Source organism: Melospiza georgiana, chromosome 2 (assembly GCF_028018845.1).
Source record: "Melospiza georgiana isolate bMelGeo1 chromosome 2, bMelGeo1.pri, whole genome shotgun sequence".
Lineage (NCBI taxonomy): Eukaryota > Metazoa > Chordata > Aves > Passeriformes > Passerellidae > Melospiza > Melospiza georgiana.
In genome coordinates this window covers 107,198,259-107,218,258 of record NC_080431.1, presented here as the reverse complement: position 1 = coordinate 107,218,258, position 20,000 = coordinate 107,198,259, and the positions used below count along the sequence as shown (strand labels likewise).

General features: G+C 55.0%; 3 protein-coding genes across 3 annotated transcripts in view; 2 read left to right on the top strand and 1 right to left on the bottom strand.

Annotated features, from left to right (window-relative positions):
- The first annotated feature begins 289 nt into the window (after positions 1 to 289).
- Positions 290 to 3,441, top strand: LOC131096949 (collagen alpha-1(I) chain-like). Its single transcript, XM_058045583.1, has 5 exons — positions 290 to 535; positions 648 to 1,226; positions 1,576 to 2,296; positions 2,414 to 2,550; positions 3,253 to 3,441. The coding sequence occupies exons 1-5, from the start codon at positions 290 to 292 to the stop codon at positions 3,439 to 3,441; spliced, it is 1,872 nt and encodes a 623-aa protein (XP_057901566.1).
- A 420-nt stretch (positions 3,442 to 3,861) lies between these two features.
- ARX (aristaless related homeobox) lies at positions 3,862 to 11,405 on the top strand. The gene is made up of 5 exons (XM_058045292.1): positions 3,862 to 4,088; positions 5,151 to 5,871; positions 7,139 to 7,184; positions 9,087 to 9,415; positions 10,257 to 11,405. Exons 1-5 carry the CDS (start codon positions 3,896 to 3,898, stop codon positions 10,495 to 10,497), a joined length of 1,530 nt encoding a protein of 509 aa, XP_057901275.1. The 5' UTR covers positions 3,862 to 3,895; the 3' UTR covers positions 10,498 to 11,405.
- Positions 11,406 to 12,629: 1,224 nt separating this feature from the next.
- The window catches only part of POLA1 (DNA polymerase alpha 1, catalytic subunit), a 186,787-nt gene continuing 179,416 nt past the window's right edge, over positions 12,630 to 20,000 (bottom strand). Inside the window, 2 exon segments of the mRNA XM_058018570.1 lie at positions 12,630 to 16,297; positions 16,299 to 16,435. Of these exon segments, the coding sequence (XP_057874553.1) occupies positions 16,259 to 16,297; positions 16,299 to 16,435 (176 nt within the window). The 3' untranslated portion in view covers positions 12,630 to 16,258.

Below are 20,000 nucleotides of genomic sequence, written 5' to 3'. Positions count from 1 at the left end.
AGCACAGAGCCAGGGGGAGCACGGGGCCGGGGCGCCAAGCACGTCGAGGAACGGGGAGGAAACTCCAGCAAAAAGCTGGGATGGCAGGCAGAGGAAATACAGTTTCTGTACCTCCCTACAGAAAGCTTCTACACAAGCCTTTTTCTTCGGCATAGACACTGAAAAATCGAATTGTGATATCTATAGTAGATAGCGATAAATTAGGATTTTCAGTAGTTGTTATCGTTTTCTTCTCCATTGCAAAGACAGTAAAAAATAAACAACAACCAGCTTGTGTAAAAGCCTGGGGATGGGCTGCGGCTGCGGCGCCACCCATGCGCAGGGCTGGCAGGGAGCGGGAACCCAGCGGAGGGTTCCCGACTTCAGCAGCCGGTACCGAGGGTTGCGGGATGCGCCGGGGACGGGATGGGTACCGACTGCTCACGGAACAAAAGCTGCCGTGCGCTCGGTCCATGGGTCACAGCCTTGTGTCGCCGGTGGCCGCCGCAGCGAGGGCAAATCCTCCCCAGCCGAGACAGACGCTATTCCCAGCGAGGTGAACACAGTTTCTCACCTGGTCTTGAACCGACCCTGCACATTTCCAACCCCAACGCCTGTAACAGAGCTTCGCCCTGTCTCCGCCCTAAGATCAAACACCTCTCCCCAAGCCTGACGGCGCACTGCCATTTTGTAGCCACATCCCCTCGCAAGGAAGGTTTCGGGGGGGAGCGCTCCCAACGACGGGGCTCTCTGTAACGCGAAAGAAAGATGAACAGGGAGAAACGGTGACAAGCCCAAAGCCCGCTGCAAACGCCGTTCCCGGGCGGCCTGGGCAGGTCCGGCAGAACGGTGTGCGCTGGTGCCGCAGCCGTCGGGCGGGGTGCCGCCGTGTCCCGGCCCCGCTGCGCGGCAGGCGGAGCAGCGCGGAGAGCCGCGCACCTGCCCCGCGCTCCCGGGCCAAGCGGGGCCGGCACCGCCCCCGCCGGGGCCGCCCGCTCGGAGGGCAGACGGCGAGGGGGACACCCCGGGCCGGCCGGAGGGTCCCGGGCAGTGCACGCCTGGGAACGGGGGGCTTGCGCAGAGGGCCGGTCCTGGCAGCGGCAGCGCTCCCGCTGCTCCTTCCCGGCAGAGCCCGAGCGGAGCCGGGCGCGGGTGGGTGCGAGGCCGCTCCCTGGGGAGAAACTCATCGCGGAGACTCCGGGTGCGAGGAGCCGGAGCGGATATTGTTCTGGCAGCGGCAGCCGAGGGTGTTAATGTAGGCTGGCTGGAGTGAAATAAGGCAAATATTTCTGTTTGTGCCCTCCTGCCTCTCTCAGCACCGGCTGTCAGTCCCCGGGCTTGTTATCCGTACAAGGTATCAGTTTGTTTGGCTGAGCTCAGCAAGGTTTTCTTCTCCGAGCAGAACTATAATTGCTATAATTCTACTGTATCATTTGGATCATTGCAGTATTGTTGTTTTCTCTCTCTCGTTCTCTCCCTGTAATACTGCCATAACGCGCTCCAGTGTTAAATTAGCAGGTTGCAGGGAGAAGGGAAGAAAAGAAGGCGAGGGAGAGACCATAAATGACTAAAAGTTTGTTTAAAAAATAAATAAAGCAACAAAGTGAATTGGCAGAGGAGAGCTCGCATCGCAGAGCATTTTTGCCTGCGAACGGGAGTACTGCGGGCCCGCCCCACGCCCTGGGCTGGCCGGGGCCGCGTTTCCTCCGGCAGGGCCCGCCGGGGCGCCGGGAAGTGGGGAAGGGGAGGCCCCCCGAGCAGGCTCGGGCACGGGGAGACAGGGACCGGGGCGGGGACCGAGTGAAAACAAGCTGCAGACGGCTGGAAGGCCGCAGCACGGCTGGCTGCGCTCCGCCCGTCCCCGACAGCCTGGAGCTCCCTCCCGCCGCAGCCCCGGCTCGCACCGCCGGCAGCCACCGGAGGGTCTCGGCGCTGCTGAAGCCCTCGCAGATGCCGCACCGAAGGTCCCCCGTGCCCTCCGGCTGTCGCCTGTGCCGCGGCGGGTCCGGTTCCCCCCCTCGGGCAGGCAGCTCTGCCCGTCCCCGCTCCGCCGCTCGTAGTGTCTCGGCTCGCCCGCAGCGGCTTGGCCGGAGCCCGGCAAGGCAGAGGAGGGAAGGCAGATGCGGGCCGGGCTCCCCGGCTGCCGGAACGCCGCTCCCGGCCCGGTACTACCCGCGGCTCCGCGCAGCTTCTCCCGGGCAAGCCCCGGCAGGGAAGCCCGGTGGAAAAGTCGCGGTGGAACCGCCCGGCACGGCCAGGGCGAGAGCAAGAGGCGGCAGCCCCTCTGCTCGCCGAGCCTCGCCAAGGGCACCCCTGGGTATTCCTGTCTTTTTTTTTGTTGGTTGACTGGTGTGGGATTTGGGGTGGATCTTTTTTAGTTACTGAGTTAATGAACTAATTGCCACTCCTGCCGGGGATGGCAAAAGCTCCCTAGAGCTGAGCACTGAAGGCAAACGGGGCAGCTTCGCGTACCCGGCCCAGGGCACGGATCGCGGGGCCCGCCGGCCGCGCACGTCGGGGCGCTTCCCGCTGGCATCGCCCGGCCTGCGGATCGGGGGGAAACGAAGAGGGGTGAATGAGGGGTAGGAGCCCCGAGGGGCCCCGCTCCCAGGGAGGGGACGACTCTGGGTTTAACATTTGTCCCCTGCGCACGCACCTTTAGGGCTTGGAAGTGTGTGCGTGTGCGCCCTCGGGCGTGGGCACAGCCAGAGCGGCGTTGAGCCCACGCCAGCACGGACACAAGCACGCACTCTCTTATTTTTTCTCTTAATTATCTCTGGTTAATTAGGAGAAGTCAGTTCCGCACGGCAGTTGTAGCATGAACAGGGAAAATTGAGCTGTCTCCACTTCGGTGCTCGGGGCTGGGCATCACCCGAACGAGAGGACGGGTTATTTGTGGTGACCGGGAGCTGTTTCTCCGACGTGTTTGTGTTTGCGGGAGTCCGAGAGTAGGAGCGCACACATGAGCGGGGACGGGCAGAGCTGTACCGTGCCCATCAAAACTGAGCCCAAACTGACCGGACAGGGAGCCTGAACTTGTGACCGCCCAACAGGGAAGCGAAAGGAGGGAGCATAAAAAGAGGTTTTCCGGTCCCGAAGCGGCGTGGAAAGCGCCGGCGGAGGGGAGATGTTTGTGCGGAGAAAGGCGGAGGCTGTCAGGGCAGGCAGGGGGCTGCCGGACAGCACCGCACCGGGCTGCGCGCCCTGCTCTGCCCTGCCCTGCCCTGCTCTGCCCTGCCCTGCCCTGCCCTGCCGGGGGGAAACTCTTCCCAGCTCCCGCACTCCGCCGGTCGGTCCCGGCCGCTGCCGCGGAGAGCGCCGGGCGCGGACGCGGCGTTTCAAACAGGGCGAGCGCGCGGCCCCGCGCAGCACCGCGCCCAGACGGAGCTGCCCGCGGGAAAACGCGGCGCGGATCGCCCGGCGCCGCCCACGCCATCCCGCCCGGGAATTGCCGGGGGCTAAGGAGGGGTCGGGCGGGGAGCGAGCCGCCGTCGGGGCGGGGGGGTGGGGACGGAGGAAGGCGTGCCGCGGGAACTCCGCCGCCGCCCATCCCGGACGCCCCCGACGGCTCCCCCGAGCGGGTCCCCGCCGGCTGCCGCCCCCACGGAGCGGGGGCGGAGCGCGGCGGGAGGGGCGGGGCGGGGCCGGGGGCAGCGCGGCGACTCGGGGCGGGCGCCGATCCGGGGCGGTCCGAGCCGGGCTTTGCCGGGCGCCGTCTGTCGGCGGCCGCCCGGCCTCCGGCGGGAGCCAATCAGGGGGCGGCTGCCCGCACGTGGAGCCGAGGGGACTCAAGAGCGCCGCGGCCGCCGCTCACTCCCCCCGTGACGGGCGTCCCGGCGGCACCGGGCAGCGCCGCGGGGGCGTCCGCGCCGCCGCTCCCGCCCCGGCCCCACGGCTCGGCCCCGCTGCCGCCGCCATGAGCGGCCCCTACCCGGAGGAGAGCTGTGCCGAGCGCCCCGAGTGCAAAAGTAAATCGCCAACTTTGCTGTCCTCCTACTGCATCGACAGCATCCTGGGCCGGCGGAGCCCCTGCAAGGTGCGGCTGCTCGGTACCGCGCCCGCCCTGCCCGCCATCGCCGCCCGTCCTGACACTGACAAGGCCGCGCAAGGTAAGCCCCGCCGTCCCATCCCGCTCGTCCCGTCCCTTTTCCCCGGATCGGGCAGGGCCGGCTGTGTGTCCCCCATTCCCCGCACAGCCTGCGGCTCTGCTCCGGCCCCGCTCCCCGCCCGCACCGCACGGCCGGGCGCCGCCTCGGAGCTGCGGTCGCTGTTATCCCGTTACCGTGCTCGTTAGCGGCTGCTTTGCTGCCAGGAAGCGCGGCCAGAGCCGTGCCCGGAATTCGTCACAATTCTTTCCCTGGGGGTCGCGTACCGGCGCTTTAGGGTGCTCTTGCTTTCGATATAGGTGTAATTTTAAAAGCCGAAATAAATCGGTGCGAGATGCGATCCGTGTGGGGGAAAAGCCTGGCCCGTTCGCATTAAAACCTGTAACGGGTTTCGGCCAGCGAGCCGGGGCCGCGCCCGGCAGCAGCCGGGGCAGTGATAACGGGCCGCCGGCAGCCGCCGCCCCCGGCCCAAGTTGGGAGCAGCCCCCTCCGGAGCCGCGGGGAGCCCGGATGGGCAGCTCCTATGGGCGGCCTTGCTCCCGCTTTTCCCGGCGTACACTGCCGGGCGGGATTCTTTCCTACAAAACCAAAACTACACTTGGGGACGGGGGGGGGGAAATTATAGGAGGGGGGAACAAAACAAAAAAAAAGCCAGCGGAGGACTCCTGGGCCGCCGGGCGGGCGCAGCGGGACCAGCGCTGCCCCGCCATGTGGGATGTGGTCCGGCACTGACCGCTGTCGAAAATGTGCCCGCGCAGGCCCGGGGCTGCCAGAGCCCCCGCAGCCTGTTCGGGGCTCAGCGGCCGGGAGGAATTTCTTCCCAGGCTGGGAGCAGCGGTGCGGGCCGGGCCCGGCCTGAGGGACGGGGTAGGAGGTGGAAAATGGTGCACGAAGGATGGCTGAGGGACTGGACTCTTGCCCTGAGCTCTATTCGCGCAGATCCTACTGACCGTGTCTTTCCTTCTCTCTTCCTTTCTTTCTTTCTTTCCTCCGCACCCTTCTCCCCGCCACGCCTGCCCGCTCCGTCCGACTGCTGCGGCCGTCTACGCCACTTTCATGGCTCAGGGTCCCCTAAGGCCAGTCCCCCCTTCGAGCCGGCCGAGCTGCACCTTCCCCCCAAACTGCGCCGGCTTTACGGGCCGGGCGGGGGCCGGCTGCTGCCGCCGCGGGCGGCGGGGCCGCGGGGGGACCGGACGGAGGGGCGACCGGAGGGGGGCGCGGGCCCCGTGCCCGCTGCCGCCCCGTGGGACACGCTGAAGATCAGCCAGGCGCCCCAGGTCAGCATCAGCCGCAGCAAAAGCTACCGTGAAAACGCGCCCTTCGTGGCGCCGCCGCCCGCCCGGGACGAGCTGGGCAGCCCCGCCGCACACGTCGAGGAACGGCCGGGCCCAGCCGCGCCGGCCGCGGAGGAGGAAGAGGAGGAAGAGGACGAAGAGATGCTGGAGGAGGACGAGGACGAGGAGGAAGAGGAGCTGGAGGACGACGAGGAGGAGGAGCTGCTGGGCGAGGACGGCGGGGGGCTGCTGAAGGATGCCCGCCGGGGCGCCACCGCGGCCCCCGGGGCGGAGGGCGGGGATCTGTCCCCCAAGGAGGAGCTGCTGCTGCACCCCGAGGACGGCGAGGGCAAGGACGGCGAGGAGAGCGTCTGCCTCTCGGCCGGCAGCGACTCCGAGGAGGGGCTGCTCAAGAGGAAGCAGCGCCGCTATCGTACCACCTTCACTAGCTACCAGCTGGAGGAGCTGGAGAGGGCCTTCCAGAAAACCCACTACCCCGACGTCTTCACCAGGTACCGGCGCCGGGGCCCCGGCCGAGCGCGGAGCGAGCGAGCCCCGGGGGGACGGGACGGGCTGCAGTGCGCTGTACCCCCGGCCCCGGCGGTGAATCCTGCCTCGGGCACCCCCGGGCTGGAGGAGACGGGGAACGGGGCCGGGATCAGGGGGGACCCGGGGCCGGCAGAGCCCGGGCAGGCCCGCCTCAAGGCCGCCGCCGGGCGCTATTTTTACCGTGCCCACCCCTCCTCTCGCCGCGGCGCTCCGGGATCGGTTTCGCGCTGCTCGTGGGCTGGAGCCCGGCCCGGGGAAGCCCCGGCAGCGGCAGAGATCAAAGCGCCACTGCCTAAAAATACCGGCCCGGCACGTCGGGGCCTCTTGGTGCCCGGAGTTGCCCCCAAGGAGCCCAGGGGGGCCCAGCCCGGCTCTGTTCACACTGTCGGGGACATTTTCCCGTTGAAAATGGGAGCTCGGTGGTGGCGGGTCTGGCCAGCGGCTCCCCCGCGGGAAGCGCAGGCAGGGAGAGAGGCAGAGCCGCCAGCCCTCTCCTCGGCGCTGACCGAAAATTGCAGCTCCCCACTCCCGCCTTAAGGCTAGAGGGGGATCGAGTCCCCAGAATCGCACTTTTCGATGCCGAAGACCCTCCCGGTTTCTCGTTTGTTTTGCCCGGGGGTTGGGGTTCGGGGCAGCGTTGGAACAGGAGTGTTCACGGGGACATTTTTATTTTTTGCGTGGACCTTGGAGCCGCGCATCGCCCGCGGCGCTCACCTCGGGGCGCCGCCTGGCCCGGCCCCGGGAGCGGCTGCCCGGGCTGGGTATGGACGTACCGCTGTTTTTTCGTTGGTGCTTTTTTACGGCTTTGGGTTTTGATTCAGGGCTTTTCACGCCCTGAGAGCGGGGGATTCCGGCCGCGGCAGGGTCCCAGTTATGCTGGGAATGCTCCTCTCTGGGACACGGAGCTGATGAGCCATTTTCCAGTGCCTTAGTGTTTTCCGATTTACCTTAATTGTGGCAATGTGAACCTCCGTGTGGAGCTTCCCGGCTGCCGTCCCCTACACGGCAGCTGCGGCTGGCAGTGACCGAGTTTGGGGAGCGGCGGGGAGGGAATGCCAAACCCTAGAGTGAGTCCCAAGAGGCGCCCGGCTCGGCGGCCGGAGCCGGGCCGAGGGCGGCAATAGGCGCTGTCCGCCCGCGGCCCGGCCCCGCCAGCCTCGGGCACCGGGATTTCGGGCGCGGGCGATTGGAGGTGCCCCGGGCTGACGGCGGCGTCTGTGTCTCCCCCAGGGAGGAGCTGGCCATGAGGCTCGATCTGACAGAAGCCCGAGTGCAGGTGAGTGCCAGCGGCGGGACCGGGACCGGCGGCGCCCGGGGAAGGGTGGCCTGGCCCCGCCAGGGCCGAGCCATCGGCTGGCGGATCCCCGCGTGGTTAAACTCAGGGCTCCCGGTTCGGTTGTTAGAAACCCGCTCGGCCGCAAGTCGGGTATTTGGCTGCCATCAAATCTCCAATCGGGCTTCATAAAAGCCCACTTAGTGCTAGAACAAACAGGGCCATTTGAAGGCGAAATGTTGTTTGATTTCCTCTCCGCCTGCACAAGGAGCTGGCTAATGCTATTTGATTTCCCATTTTTGATAGCAATAAGCCTGCATTGATCTAATAGTGAGTGAGTGCAATGCTATTAAAGGTGTTTGCCGCCCCATACCAGAGTGCATTTCCCAACCCGGGTCTCATAACCAAAGAGACGATAAACATTGGGATGCCCTGATTGCCAACAGAAAACAGATGTCTCTGGGTTTGAAGCTGAGCAAATCACTTTACAGTTAAAATCGGGCGCTGATAAAGCATAATAAATTCCATATGGCTCATTTAATACACAACAGCTTCTTGCATTAGAGGGGCTAATGATGAGATTTGTCCCCTCCTTTCTGTTGACACATTTCTCCATTGTCAAACAGAGATGTGACAGCAAATCAGTATTTTCAGCTCAGGGGAACAAGTCGTGGGAAAGTTAAATAACTTTTTTAACAGAAAGACACCCCCTTTCTTTCTCCTCTATTCATGGCAGAAGATGTAATTAAGTGAATATGAATTATGAGAGTCCCTTCGTTTACCTTTGGGTCTACTCAGACTTATTAATTCAATAAGGGGGAATTGTAGTGAGGACAGCTTGCTAATTGAGTTTTAGCGGGGAGGAGAGACGCTCCCTCCGTGCCAGGCTGTTGCCTTCCTCACGAGCACAATGCCTCTTCGTCGTGGGTGCCCGGAGAGGCGTGCGTGGAGATCAATTCCCGTTGAACAACTGCAGGGAGACTCGCAGCGCTGCTGCCTTCCTGCCTTCCGGGAAAGAAGGGTCTCATACTGGGTTTACAAAGCCCAGCATTACAGGAAAAACTCTGCCCACACCTGTCCCAAAAGATTTACAAGCGTCTCTCTCTCAAAGTCTCTGTCTGTAGGTGCGTGTGATGGCCCCACATTTGGTTATTAACGGAATATTTTATTTTCCTTTGAAATACGGTTTATTTTCCTCTACCTCTCTCCTGCTTTAAGCAGTTTTATTTCACGATTTTTGCTTTGTGGGAGGGGTAAAAGAAAGAAAGGACGGCAGTGCCATGGCATCCTAACTAACGTTCATAAAATAGATTTTAAAAGGGCAGCCTTGAAATCTATATTTGTTGCTTTGGTCGCCTCACAAATTATTTCTTCGTTTGCGATATCAGTGAAGTTACGATTTTTTCCCTCTCTTTAAATCTGAAGGGGAAAAAATAAAGTCTACGATCCCCAAACCATATAATTTGTAAATATGCCCTTTAACGAAAAAAAAAAAAAAAGAGTCGCGGTGTGGGTGTGAGTGCGGAATAATTCCCGCGTAGTTCCCTTGGGAATTCATACTGCCGCTGCTCCAGCGCAGCGGGAGCCGCCTCCCGCTCCGCTCTCTGCCCGCACCGCCGCCCAGGTGTGCGGGGTGCGGAGCGCGGAGCTGCTGCGCCCCTCCGGGAGCCGGGGCCCGCCGCAGGGCCGGGGCTGGCACCGAGAGCCGCGGCTCGGCCCCCGGCGTGGGTCGGCCCGGCCCGGGGCTCGGCGCGGCACCGGCACACACGTGGGCCCTTGGGGCGATCCCGCTTCGGGGGCGGCGGAGGAGCGGTGGCCGTCGGGCCGGTGCGGGGCTCCTGCGGGGCTCGCCGCTCCGAGGGCGCGGGCAGGCGTATTAAAACCGGTTTTTCTTTTGGCTTTCAGGTATGGTTCCAGAACCGTAGGGCTAAGTGGCGGAAGAGGGAAAAGGCTGGGGCTCAGACACACCCCCCAGGTTTGCCTTTCCCTGGTCCCCTGTCAGCAACTCACCCCCTCAGTCCATACCTTGATGCTAGTCCTTTCCCTCCTCATCACCCAGCTCTAGACTCCGCCTGGACCGCCGCCGCCGCCGCGGCCGCCGCCTTCCCCAGCCTGCCGCCGCCGCCCCCCGGCTCCGCGGCGCTGCCCCCCGGCGGGACCCCGCTCGGCCTCGGCACCTTCCTGGGCGCGGCCGTGTTCCGCCACCCCGCCTTCATCAGCCCCGCCTTCGGCAGGTACCGCCCGCCCCTCCTCGCGCACCGGCACCGCGCTGTCCTGAGGCGGGGGCGCCGGGCTGAGCGCGGCCCCACACGGGACCCGCCGCGCGCGGCCGCCCCGCCGTTCGAACTTGGAGCGCCTCGCAGCCGGCGCCCATTGGGCGCCGCGCGGGTCACGTGCTTCCGCCGCGGCCGCTCATTGGGCGGGGGCGGCTCCCCCGCCCGCCCCCCGCGCGGCCGTGGGTTCCCCGTGGGGGCGGCAGGGCCGGGGCAGGGCCCCGCGGGAGCGGCCCGCGGAAAGCCGCGCTCCCCCTCAGAGTTAAACCCTTGCGTGGGTTTCCCTTCGTGCACCCGTGGCCTCTGCTTTGCTCGGGGCGGAGGTTGCCGCTATTTGGCCAGTCGGGATGAGCAGGAGCCGCGGCATCCCGGGTGCCCTGAGCCGCTCCGGCCGCGGGGGGACCGTCACGGACGGATTTTTAGCCGCGGGCATGAGTGGGGCTGAGCAGCTTCCACAGGTTCGCGTCGGGACAGCTCCCGCGGGAGGTGCGGGCGGCCCCGGCGGCGCTGCTCGGGGAACGGGGGGAGCGAGCGCTGCCTGCTCGGGACCGGGGGCTTCCCCTGCGCATCCCCAGCCACTGCCCACTGCCGCCCTGACTGTGGCAGTCGGGGAGGACCAGGCTCAGCGATTTTTCCTCCCTTTTTAAATATTTTTTTTTTCCCCAAAAAAACCTTTAGCCTGCCCGCCGTCGGGTGTTTCCAGCGGGTGTCTGTTCCCTCGCGTCCGCGCTCGGTGGGGAGGAGGCGAGCGGGCCCGGCGCTCCCGGCGCGGCGGTGACGGCCGTGTGTGCTTCCCTTGCAGGCTCTTTTCCACCATGTCCCCCCTGGGCAGCGCCTCCAGCGCCGCGGCGCTGCTGCGGCAGCCGGCGCCGGCCGCCGAGGGCGCGGTGGGCTCGGCGGGGCTGGGGGACCCGGCCAGTGCCGCCGCCGACCGGCGGGCGTCCAGCATCGCCGCCCTGCGGCTGAAGGCCAAGGAGCACGCCGCCCAGCTCACCCAGCTCAACATCCTCCCCGGGAACAGCACGGGGAAAGAGGTGTGCTAAGGCACGGCTGCCGGCCGCGGGGTGCGGGATAGGGTTTTTTTAGGGGGGAGAGAGAAAAAGAGGGGGAGAAGAGGAGAGTAAATACGCGAATCAATAAAGGTCACCTCAGACAGCGTGAAGCAAGACCAAACGTGAGGAAAAATAATGGTGATTTTTAAAGAAAAGAGGACCAGCAGCTGAGACTGTAGTAGGTCCTCAAGTTAGGAACTTGGGGAAAGTGAATGCCTCTCGCATCATCCCTCACACGAGTGAAACGACACTTAAAACCTCCTGAATGAGTAACTCCTTGGCTGGTACATTTCCTAAATGTACGACCTGTCCATTTCCTCTATGAACATAAGGGGGAAAAAAATAAAAAAAGAAAAAAAAAAAGAAAAAAAAAGAAAAAAAACCCTAATAAAAGTTACTATATATTAGCGTTTCGTACACTAAATATTTTTCCTTCTGTTTATCTGGCAAGATTAAAAAAAGAAAGAAATAGAATTGTAATTAAGAAAGTGAAACAAAAAACAATAGAGAAGCTAAGAGAGGGGGGAAAGCTACCCACATCTTCTTAAAATAGCATCCTAGGATGTCAAGTTGGTCAGTTAGAAGCGCTGGAGAACTATTTTACATGTTGCAACGAGCTGCATATGCTAACCAAGGATGCTGACAGTGCAAACTGAAAGTAAAATTGATGCTGTAAGATAACCAGTGCACTTAGGGGAAAGGGTATATCTTTTTCTTGTTATATTCTTTATCACTACACCAACCAAGGTTTTTATATCAAACCAAAGCGAAATACACTGCTAGAATATGGACTGTTTAAGTCACTAAACTGTGATTATTAATTCTGTACATACCATTGTTATAAAAAAAAAAGAACAGAGCTTTGTATATTTGAAAAGTTATAAAACAATTGCACTCAGTGTAGTGTTGTAAAAGTTTGTCATTCTGTAGATTCTTACTGTGTTGTAGATATAATAGGGTTCCTAGACAAATATTTATGTACAAACTCTTTATTTAACTTATTAACTGTAGAGGTTTCTGAAACCCTCAAGAGGCGATGGTACAGTACTTTTTCGTGTAATGTCGTTATTGTTAACACTTTTCCTTACTATCCGGTGGAGAAGTGCCACGTTCAGAAAATAAACAAAAAAAAAATATGTTTAACAAAAAAAAAAAAAAAAAAAAAAAATACACCAAAAGAGAAGCAGAAAGCCCTGCTGTCCTTGCGGGGCCAGGGGCCAGTGTCAGCGCCGGGGTCCCCCCGCGGGCCGGGCCGGGGCGGGCGCGGGTGGCTCGGCCGGGGCCGGGAGTGCCGGGGCCGGGCGGGAGGTGCCGCAGCCCCGTTTGCGAGCGGATCGCGGGGCGCTGGGGCACCAGGGCCGGGCCTGTCCGCGCTGTGCCGCGGGCACCGTGGCGTGTCCCCCCCGCGGGCCGGGGCCGTTCCTTGGTGGCAGCGGTGCCACCCGCGGGGAGCCGCCCCACGCTGCCCGGGCGGGCACGGGACAGCCGCTGCCGAAGGGCGGGAGGGGGGGAGAAAATCTGGAATTTTGGGGAGCGCTTGGCCGCTCCCGCGCCTTTGGGGTTACAAAAGTTTCTCCGCGCCTGCCCCTTCGTTCTCCTAGAGGTGAACTTATTTTCTTCCCTCTTCCTTTATTACTCCCCGGGTGGTTTTCTTACTCCTCTTTTTTTTTTTTTTCATATTGTTGTTGTTTTTTCTTCTCTTTTTTTTTTTTTTTTTTCCTTTTTTTTTTTTCGGGCGCAGCGGTCCCATGTGCCCCTTCCCCGGAGCCGAGATGCGGGCAGCCCCGGCCGCTCCCCGCGCTCCTTCCCCGGCCGCGATGACTCCTGGTCCCCCCGAGCAAGCCCCGGGCCCCGGACGGGCCGTCGGAGAGCCGGGGTGTGCGGTTCATTTTTTGGGTGCTTTGGTCCAGTCTCGGCAGCGCTCGCAGCGGCGGGCCGCGCCCGGAGAGGAGCCCGAGGGCGGCCCGAGAGGAGCCCGGCCCGGCGGGCGGCCCCGGCTCCGGGAGGCGCCAGCACCGCGCGTGGGAGCCCCCGCGACCCTTCCCCGCAGCTCCCCCCTCCACTCACGGCATTTCACATCCCACACCCCCGTACCCCGCCCGCCCCCAGCCGTATTTTTGAGTTCTAAAACCCACCATAGGCGCGCAAAAAAAATTTATGGGAAAAATAAGGCTTGTTCCTTGGACGTTATTAACGGTGCAGCCTGAAATATACATTTTTGCCTCAAAGAAAAGGGAATCATTATCAAGCCATTAGGCATTAAGAAATGTCATTCAGTCATTTTTATTCATTCTACTGAAATCTTCGTAAAAGCCCGAATCATACTTCTGCAAGCAGCAATTTTGTTAATCCAGGGGGTTATTACTCTGGTCCCTTATTAGGATCTATACTGCTGCCAAGCAATCCTATAACCTTCTCAAAAGAAGTTTACCTCCGTGTTATAAAACCAGTAGTGGTATTTATACTGTGCAATAATTAGTGTATTACCTGAATCCACTAACAGGTTCATTTTATCTCCGCACAAAACCCCTAGTCTGCTTATAGAAAGCTTGTGCCTCCTTTGGTGCTGTTAAAGTGGTGAAAGAGTGAATGAAGGCTGGTAGCACTTTCTCCTTTCGCCGTGCCTTAATTCCCATCTCTTTTTGCTCTCATCCAATTAGTGCAGTGTATTAAGCGGTTTATCATCTCATAGTCAGCTATTGAGAGAAACAAGGCGAACACTTTGCAATAGAGCCTGCTCTCCTTTGACACCCTCAGGTACTTACATATTCCACTGTGCTATGAATAATAGAGGAAGAATAGAGCGCTAATTCCCTCATCAAAGAATGCCTTGTCTGCTGCTTTGCTCAACAACACCATTCTGATCAAAAGAAAAGCAATAAAGCTTAGCATAACAAAACGAAACCTACTTATTAGCTTAGTGGTTAAATTAATGCAGAGCCGCTGCTATTCAAAACCAAGGTTTGAAAACAGCCTCCAACAACCTGATAATGCTGCCTTCGGGATGAAGGAATTTTAATCTGAAATTTGAAGCTGGCACAGATGAGTTAATCTATTAAACTGCTATAAGGAGGGTGCGGGAGAACTATTCAATTAAGGCACATTTAAGGTGCCCTGCAGAAGACGGGGATGGATTCGAGGGGGAAGATGTGCTCCGCTCCGGCCTTAGAAAACTGCCTTTGGCGGCGAAAAGAGGGATTTTGGCACAGCAGCAGCCGTGTTTGCAGATGGGAATTCTTTTTCATATCGCATATGTCATCAGCGAAACCTGGCCACCGGCTCCATATATCAACACTCCTCTTCCCCAACTGCAAATAAATACAAATAAACACAAACCTTCATTTTAACAGCACGACGTGGGGGAGGGGGATGTGAGGAGGAAAAGGAAGGGAAGGCGATTCAGGCCAGAGCAGCCTCAGAATGCAAACCTCCGAACTTCACTTTTCCCAAATTATTTACAGCGCGGCGTTTACCAGCTCCATTTAATATTAAATGCTATAAAGATGATTTTGCGTTTCCCAGCCTTTCCGAGGGGCCAAGACGAGGCACGGTGCCCGGAGCTGATTAGAGAGGGAGAGGGGAGGGGAAAAAAAAAATCCGGTTTTTACTCCTTGCCAAGACTTCAGCTCTGATCTGACCAGCTTTGCTGAGAGGAATCAAAAAAAGCCTCCATTCGGGGTAAAAGCCCTCATTTGCCATCCTGAACCCCCCAGTGTGGCTGCCGGGGGCTCCGGGGCTGTGCCACTCACGGCTCCTCCGCCTCGGAGCGTGGGGGAACAGCCCCTGGCAGGGCCACTCTGTGCTGCTGCACCCTACACAGTCATTCCACAACACTCTCATTTAATCTAAACATCCCTAAACTTGCAAATTAACAGGCTCTTCAGCTGTAATTATACAGATACATACAAGTGCCACAGGGTCAGGTTACGCCATATCTATCCATTTTATTTGTATACCTAATGTCTGCAGGAGAAGGTCACACTTTTCACTTTCCTAAGGCATTCTACCCAGTAGAATCAGTATATATCAGTAATATCTTCATAATCCTAATTGAGCTGGACACAAAAATTCTAAAAATCTCTGCATGGAACTACAAGAAACCAGGATCTTTTGAAGTTCTGCAACTTCAGTATGGCATCTTGGCAGCAACACCTTCTTTCCAAGACAGACTCCAAATAAAGTCTGTTTTACAATATTAACCCAACTAAACATATTGGGAAGGATCAATAGCTCACCAGGGTGGGACAACACCTGCACAACACCAGAGGCTGCACAGATTCCATTTCCCACTGTAGTGATTCCATGTGAGCAGAAATGAAAGGGTTTAGTTCCAAAAGTTGCTAGGAACATGACTGTGTATTTAGGCATATTCAAACTGACACTACCCATACTGACACACAGCTTCTCCCAAATGCCACTCTGGGGACAAATGAATGTCATAAAATACTCTGAACACAATCAGATACATGAATCCCTACAGTGCCCAACATGTTCATGCTGATCCTCCTACTTTTTCTTCAAACTCCCTTTGTTAATGGCTGTTCATCCTAAAAACAGACACAAAAGCCATTCTGCAAGACCAGGAGAAGTCCAGAGCAATATAACCTAGCATTCATATTTTCAACCATCAGATCATAGAATCAAATTCTCTTTTACTAGAAAACTTTATTTTTTTTTCCTTCAAGTATGAAAAAAACTTTACATTTTACACTGTTTAAGGTTTTAAGGCAATTTTTATAACCTTACATTAATATATCACATTGCAAACTAAACAGTGAACAGAGTACAATATTTTGTGTACAAAAGCATGTACCCAAATTTATTATCTTGTCATATCTGCTTGTCGTTTTATTAGAAGTAAATGAAAATACAATTTGTTTGTAAAAACTATAAATTCTTCAACACAGTAATTATTACAGAACAGTAACTATGATTTGCTGCTTTCCATTCCCCTGTTACTGGTTACAATGACATCCCAAAAATATTTTTCTCTATCGATTGCTTACTTTCAAATACTTTGAAATGAAACACATTTATATCCTCTGCATGAGTGAAATGGGTTTTGTTCATGTGCATGTCTTTACATCCACATAGAAATTTTCAATGTGGCAAAATGCTATGAATAAAGATGCTTGGAAAGACTCCTAATAAAAAGATGGTCCCTATTTTTAGCATCTCCAGGTTTCAGTCGTTCTTTAATGAATTTCAAAGTAAAGCATCCCTACCTCTGTTCAGAAGGTAATAGGACATTTAAATGCATTTAGGTTTAGTATTGTTTTTAATTGGTATGTTTATGATCAGGAAGAAGATAAACCGTGAAAAGGCAAAACATTAGTGCTCCTACTGAGACCTCTACTAACCTCTCTTCCTGAGAGCACCTCTAGTAAATACCCTGGAGCAAAGTCTAGGATCACTTACATTCCAGCAACTCTCACTGGGAATTATCCAATTAAAGCAGCAATTCCCCCACCCCCTTTTCCCTCATAGGTCTAAATACACAACAAAAAATATTGCAAAAATCAACTACTCCATATTTTAATAACCCTGGTTTCTCAATGAGGAAAAAAAGGAAGATAAAAACACCTTGAATACTTCATATCCACAAGAATCATACATCCTGTTTTCATCTCCCATTTCTCCTCCTCCAAAGAGACAAGATTATTAAAACATCATTGTACATACTGAAATAGAGTATTGCTGAAGAGATCATTACTGATAAACAAGGGACTGGCCTCCCTCCATTTTTAATCAGTCACTGTCGTTCATTCCTGGGCTCTCCCACAGATCTATCTTCCTATACTGACGGTGAAGAGTTTGCCAAGGTTCACTTCTGAGTAGCCACTCATGGCCAGGCATTTGTCTACGGTGCTCTTCAGTCTTTTGTAGGCCTCAGAGACTTCCCTCCTGAGTTGCTTCTTCTTCAAATACTCTAGAAAAACAAAGATGAAAAACCCAAACACAAAGAGGGATTAAATGACCACAAAAAGACAGGATTTTTGCATTCATTAGACTGTGAATCAAGGTATTTTAAAACGAGGTGAATGTTGTAGATAGCAAAGAGCACATTTGTGGCAAGCTCTCCCACGTTCTGCTGCATTCCCTGCCTTTCCTGCAGGAGCTGGTGAGGGGCCATGGTGAACCCTGGCCATGGAACCAAGGCTGAAGCTCCCTCAGCCCCACCAGCACAGGAGCAGTGAGAAAACTGGAAAGAGCCACCCCTAATCCAGTTTTGTGATCTAGCCAGAGTGAAATGGGGGCTCACTAAGTCACAGCAGAGAAAGTAAGCAATAGTTGGGTTGGGTCTGAAAGGATCCCATTTAAAAGGAGCAGGTGCCCTTACTTAGTGAGAACTATCCAGAGTCCGCAGGGGTTGGAAGCAGGGAGGGATTCTGCCCCAGGGTGGCTTCAGAAGTGAAGGAGATCACAATTCATGTCCAGTTCATGTCCCTCATCCCTGCTGTTAACAGTGGCACTGGCACAGCCTGGGACACACTTATCACCAGTATTGTGAGCTCTCAAATGCACTTTGTGTGCAGGACAGGAATTGTGATCCTCAGCACTAGGGAGGCACTGGAAGGAAAAGGGAAGTAGCACAAACAAGGAGAATTCCATGCTATTTTACCCTAAAATGGAGAGAAGATGCCCAGTATCTCAACCAGGAGATGTCAGGTTCACCTGATACATGAATGAAAAGGCTCCCAAATGCTTGATAAGAGATGTCTGAGATACATTTACTCACCTGTACCTTTATGTGTGTGCAAAGTCATGTGCATGAGCCTGTACATATTTCAGCAGCAAAGACCAAAATGTTCTATTTCTGTTAGGGGCTTTTTATCAATTTTTCTGCCATTAAAAAAAAACACACCCAAGGGATTTTGTTTGGGTGACTGTCCAGCTTTTCTTTTATAAAAGCTGTGAACAAAGACTAAAAGAGCAAAATATTCCACTACTCCATTATACAGCAATGCCAAGTGGATGCAGATCTGGCACAGCTCTGCTCCTACTTTCCAACCAACTCCACACTCCAGGAACACCAGCTCCTACCCAAAAGCCTGTTCCTGCAATGACACCTTGGAACACTGGAGAGCACACAGACTGTGGAACAGGGTGCCCTCCCAGGCAGCTTCCCTGCTCTTAGACTGTCCAGCAGCACTAGGAGAGCACAGCACAGATACTTGCAGGTCAAGATTTGAAGCCACTGAGGTGCAGGGTAAAGCTTGTGAGCCACCAACAACATCCTTTCTATGTCTCATTAGCTTTGCCTCACTTCTCCTTGACACCTTCACAGCCCTCCTGCTCCTTTGAATACATAACAGAGGAAACTCCATCCCCTCTCAAAGAGCTTTTAGTCTACAGCACAAGTTAAGATGAAAAACCAATTGTCTCTAAAAACAGTGGAGTTTATTTAAGAAAAGGTTTTTGGGGAGAGGAACACTGGTTTTCTGAGTCTATATGTACAAGAGGTGAAATGTCTCATTTTTGTGACAAGTCACACCTCACCTCTGTGATGTGACTGAGATGAAGGTGTCCCTTCAGACAGCTTCACCTCAGCAGCCAAGGACTGCTACATGAGGAGATGGCAGCGATGGGAGGCATGGTGACAGAAAAAGCTATCACAGTTTTGAGGTTTGTGAAGTTCTCCTCCCTGAGGATTAAGAAATATTTCTGCAGAGCCTCCGATGTTGTAGTATGAGCTCAGCAGACAAGCTCTGGATACAATACAAACAGCAATGTTTTACTGAGAAATTGCCACCTGCTTAGGTTTTCCATATTATTCACAAAGTTCCACTGAAGTTAACTGCTTTGCATGAAGCTATCAACTCTTTAAAAATTAAATTAAAAATTTAAATTAACAATGCCTGAGTAAGTGAATACATTGATTAAAAGCACTTTGATAAGCACCTTGCATGCATGGTTGTGAAGGAGTCATGTATTGTGACTGGGCAGTAAGCAAACAGAGGAAGATGCCTTGTTGAAGATACCACATTTTTACTGTTACACAGACAGTAGTGACTTAAAGTCTATTAGCAGAATTGGATTTTCCTTAAACTGCAACTCCAATACAACAAAAGCTTGATTATGTGAATCTGCTCATTAACAGGCTAAAGTCACTACGGCATAAACACATTTAACGATTCTGAAAGTATTTAGATATAGGGTTAAATTAAACAAACCTTGAAAATTGTCTTAACCAGATCCATAAAAACACCAATCCCACTTTGCCACAAACTGAGCTCTCACTTGTTTATGTATTTTCAAGATTAATGATACAGTAAGTGGGTTCACTTGCAACTGCTCACATTAGCCAAACCACGCTCTTTATATCAAGGAACTGTGGAAAATTCCATCCCTGTACCTCAAAACTAGGCCAAAATAGTTTGAAGCTTCCTGGAGCTCAGGAGGGTCCAAGGTAAAATACATCAATGTGAACAGCTGGCAAATGTGAACAGAGCAGGAAGACACATTAATCATTAGAACACTGAGGCAAACAATACACCAGGGCTGAAAAGTAGGGAACAGAAATACAGACTCATGTACAGCTCCAATTCAGGCTTCAGGGCTCCAGCCATCCCACTAACAGAGCTCCCAGCTCCCCCCAACATTAAATCTAAACTCCAATTATACACAATAACCTTTCTGACAGTATGCTTCAAACATTTCTTAGATGCAATTACCCTTGTAGAGGCAGGCAGGAAAGGGTGGACTGAAAAAAAAAAAAAAAGGAGAAATATGAGGGGCCTCGTTGAAGTAATGAGGCCAATTTTAAGTTTCAGTTATAAGAGAATGGGAGCTGGGAGCTCCGGGAGGAGAGGCAGGCAGGGCTGTGTCTGCAGCACCATGCATTTGAATGACACAAGTGCATCTGATGACTGGGGAGAAGAGATTTAAAGAACTGTAGTAATACAGAGCAGGGGAAGATGAGAGAGGACACAGCTCCTGATGTGTTTACCTCCTTTGCTGATGGGATATTGACTTTTCCCACCAGGTTGGTTAGAAAGGGGACTATTTACGCTGCCACACAGCAGAGTAAGAATGACAACCGGCATCACTCTGTGCTCCTCTGAGTAAAAGACAACTATGACCGCTGTATATCACACAGCCAGTCAATACCTCCGAGTTACCACACCATCCAACTTAGAGATGCATATAAAAGCTCCTATTTTCTTCCTAAATGAGAATTTAATCAATAACATGCTTAAGGCCTTCTGAAAACTGAGCTATACAAACTGACTGAAATTGCCTTTTAGTGCTCACTTTCTGAAATAGTTCTATGTCCATTATCACCCCATCATTGTTTTAGTAACATCCAAGTTCAGGGGCGTGGAGCAATCTTTTAAGATGACCATTGCTGCAGAATGTATACATGGCTGTACATAATGAGATGTATTTCTATACATGCAGAGCACATGAAAGACACTATCAAAACAAATAGAAAATTAGAAATGCAATTATTTTAATAGAAATAAATTTTTAAAATCTGCTTCTGACTGTAT

Bases quoted from the DNA above. Each gene is read 5' to 3' on its own strand.
- LOC131096949 (XM_058045583.1), top strand. From the start codon at position 290: ATGGGCTGCGGCTGCGGCGCCACCCATGCGCAGGGCTGGCAGGGAGCG. The intron at 1,227-1,575 runs GTGTTAATGTAG...AAATAAATAAAG, and splicing joins TCTGGCAGCGGCAGCCGAGG to CAACAAAGTGAATTGGCAGA. The intron at 2,551-3,252 runs GTGAATGAGGGG...AACTCTTCCCAG, and splicing joins TCGGGGGGAAACGAAGAGGG to CTCCCGCACTCCGCCGGTCG.
- ARX (XM_058045292.1), top strand. From the start codon at position 3,896: ATGAGCGGCCCCTACCCGGAGGAGAGCTGTGCCGAGCGCCCCGAGTGC. The intron at 4,089-5,150 runs GTAAGCCCCGCC...TTCATGGCTCAG, and splicing joins CACTGACAAGGCCGCGCAAG to GGTCCCCTAAGGCCAGTCCC. The intron at 7,185-9,086 runs GTGAGTGCCAGC...TTTGGCTTTCAG, and splicing joins TGACAGAAGCCCGAGTGCAG to GTATGGTTCCAGAACCGTAG.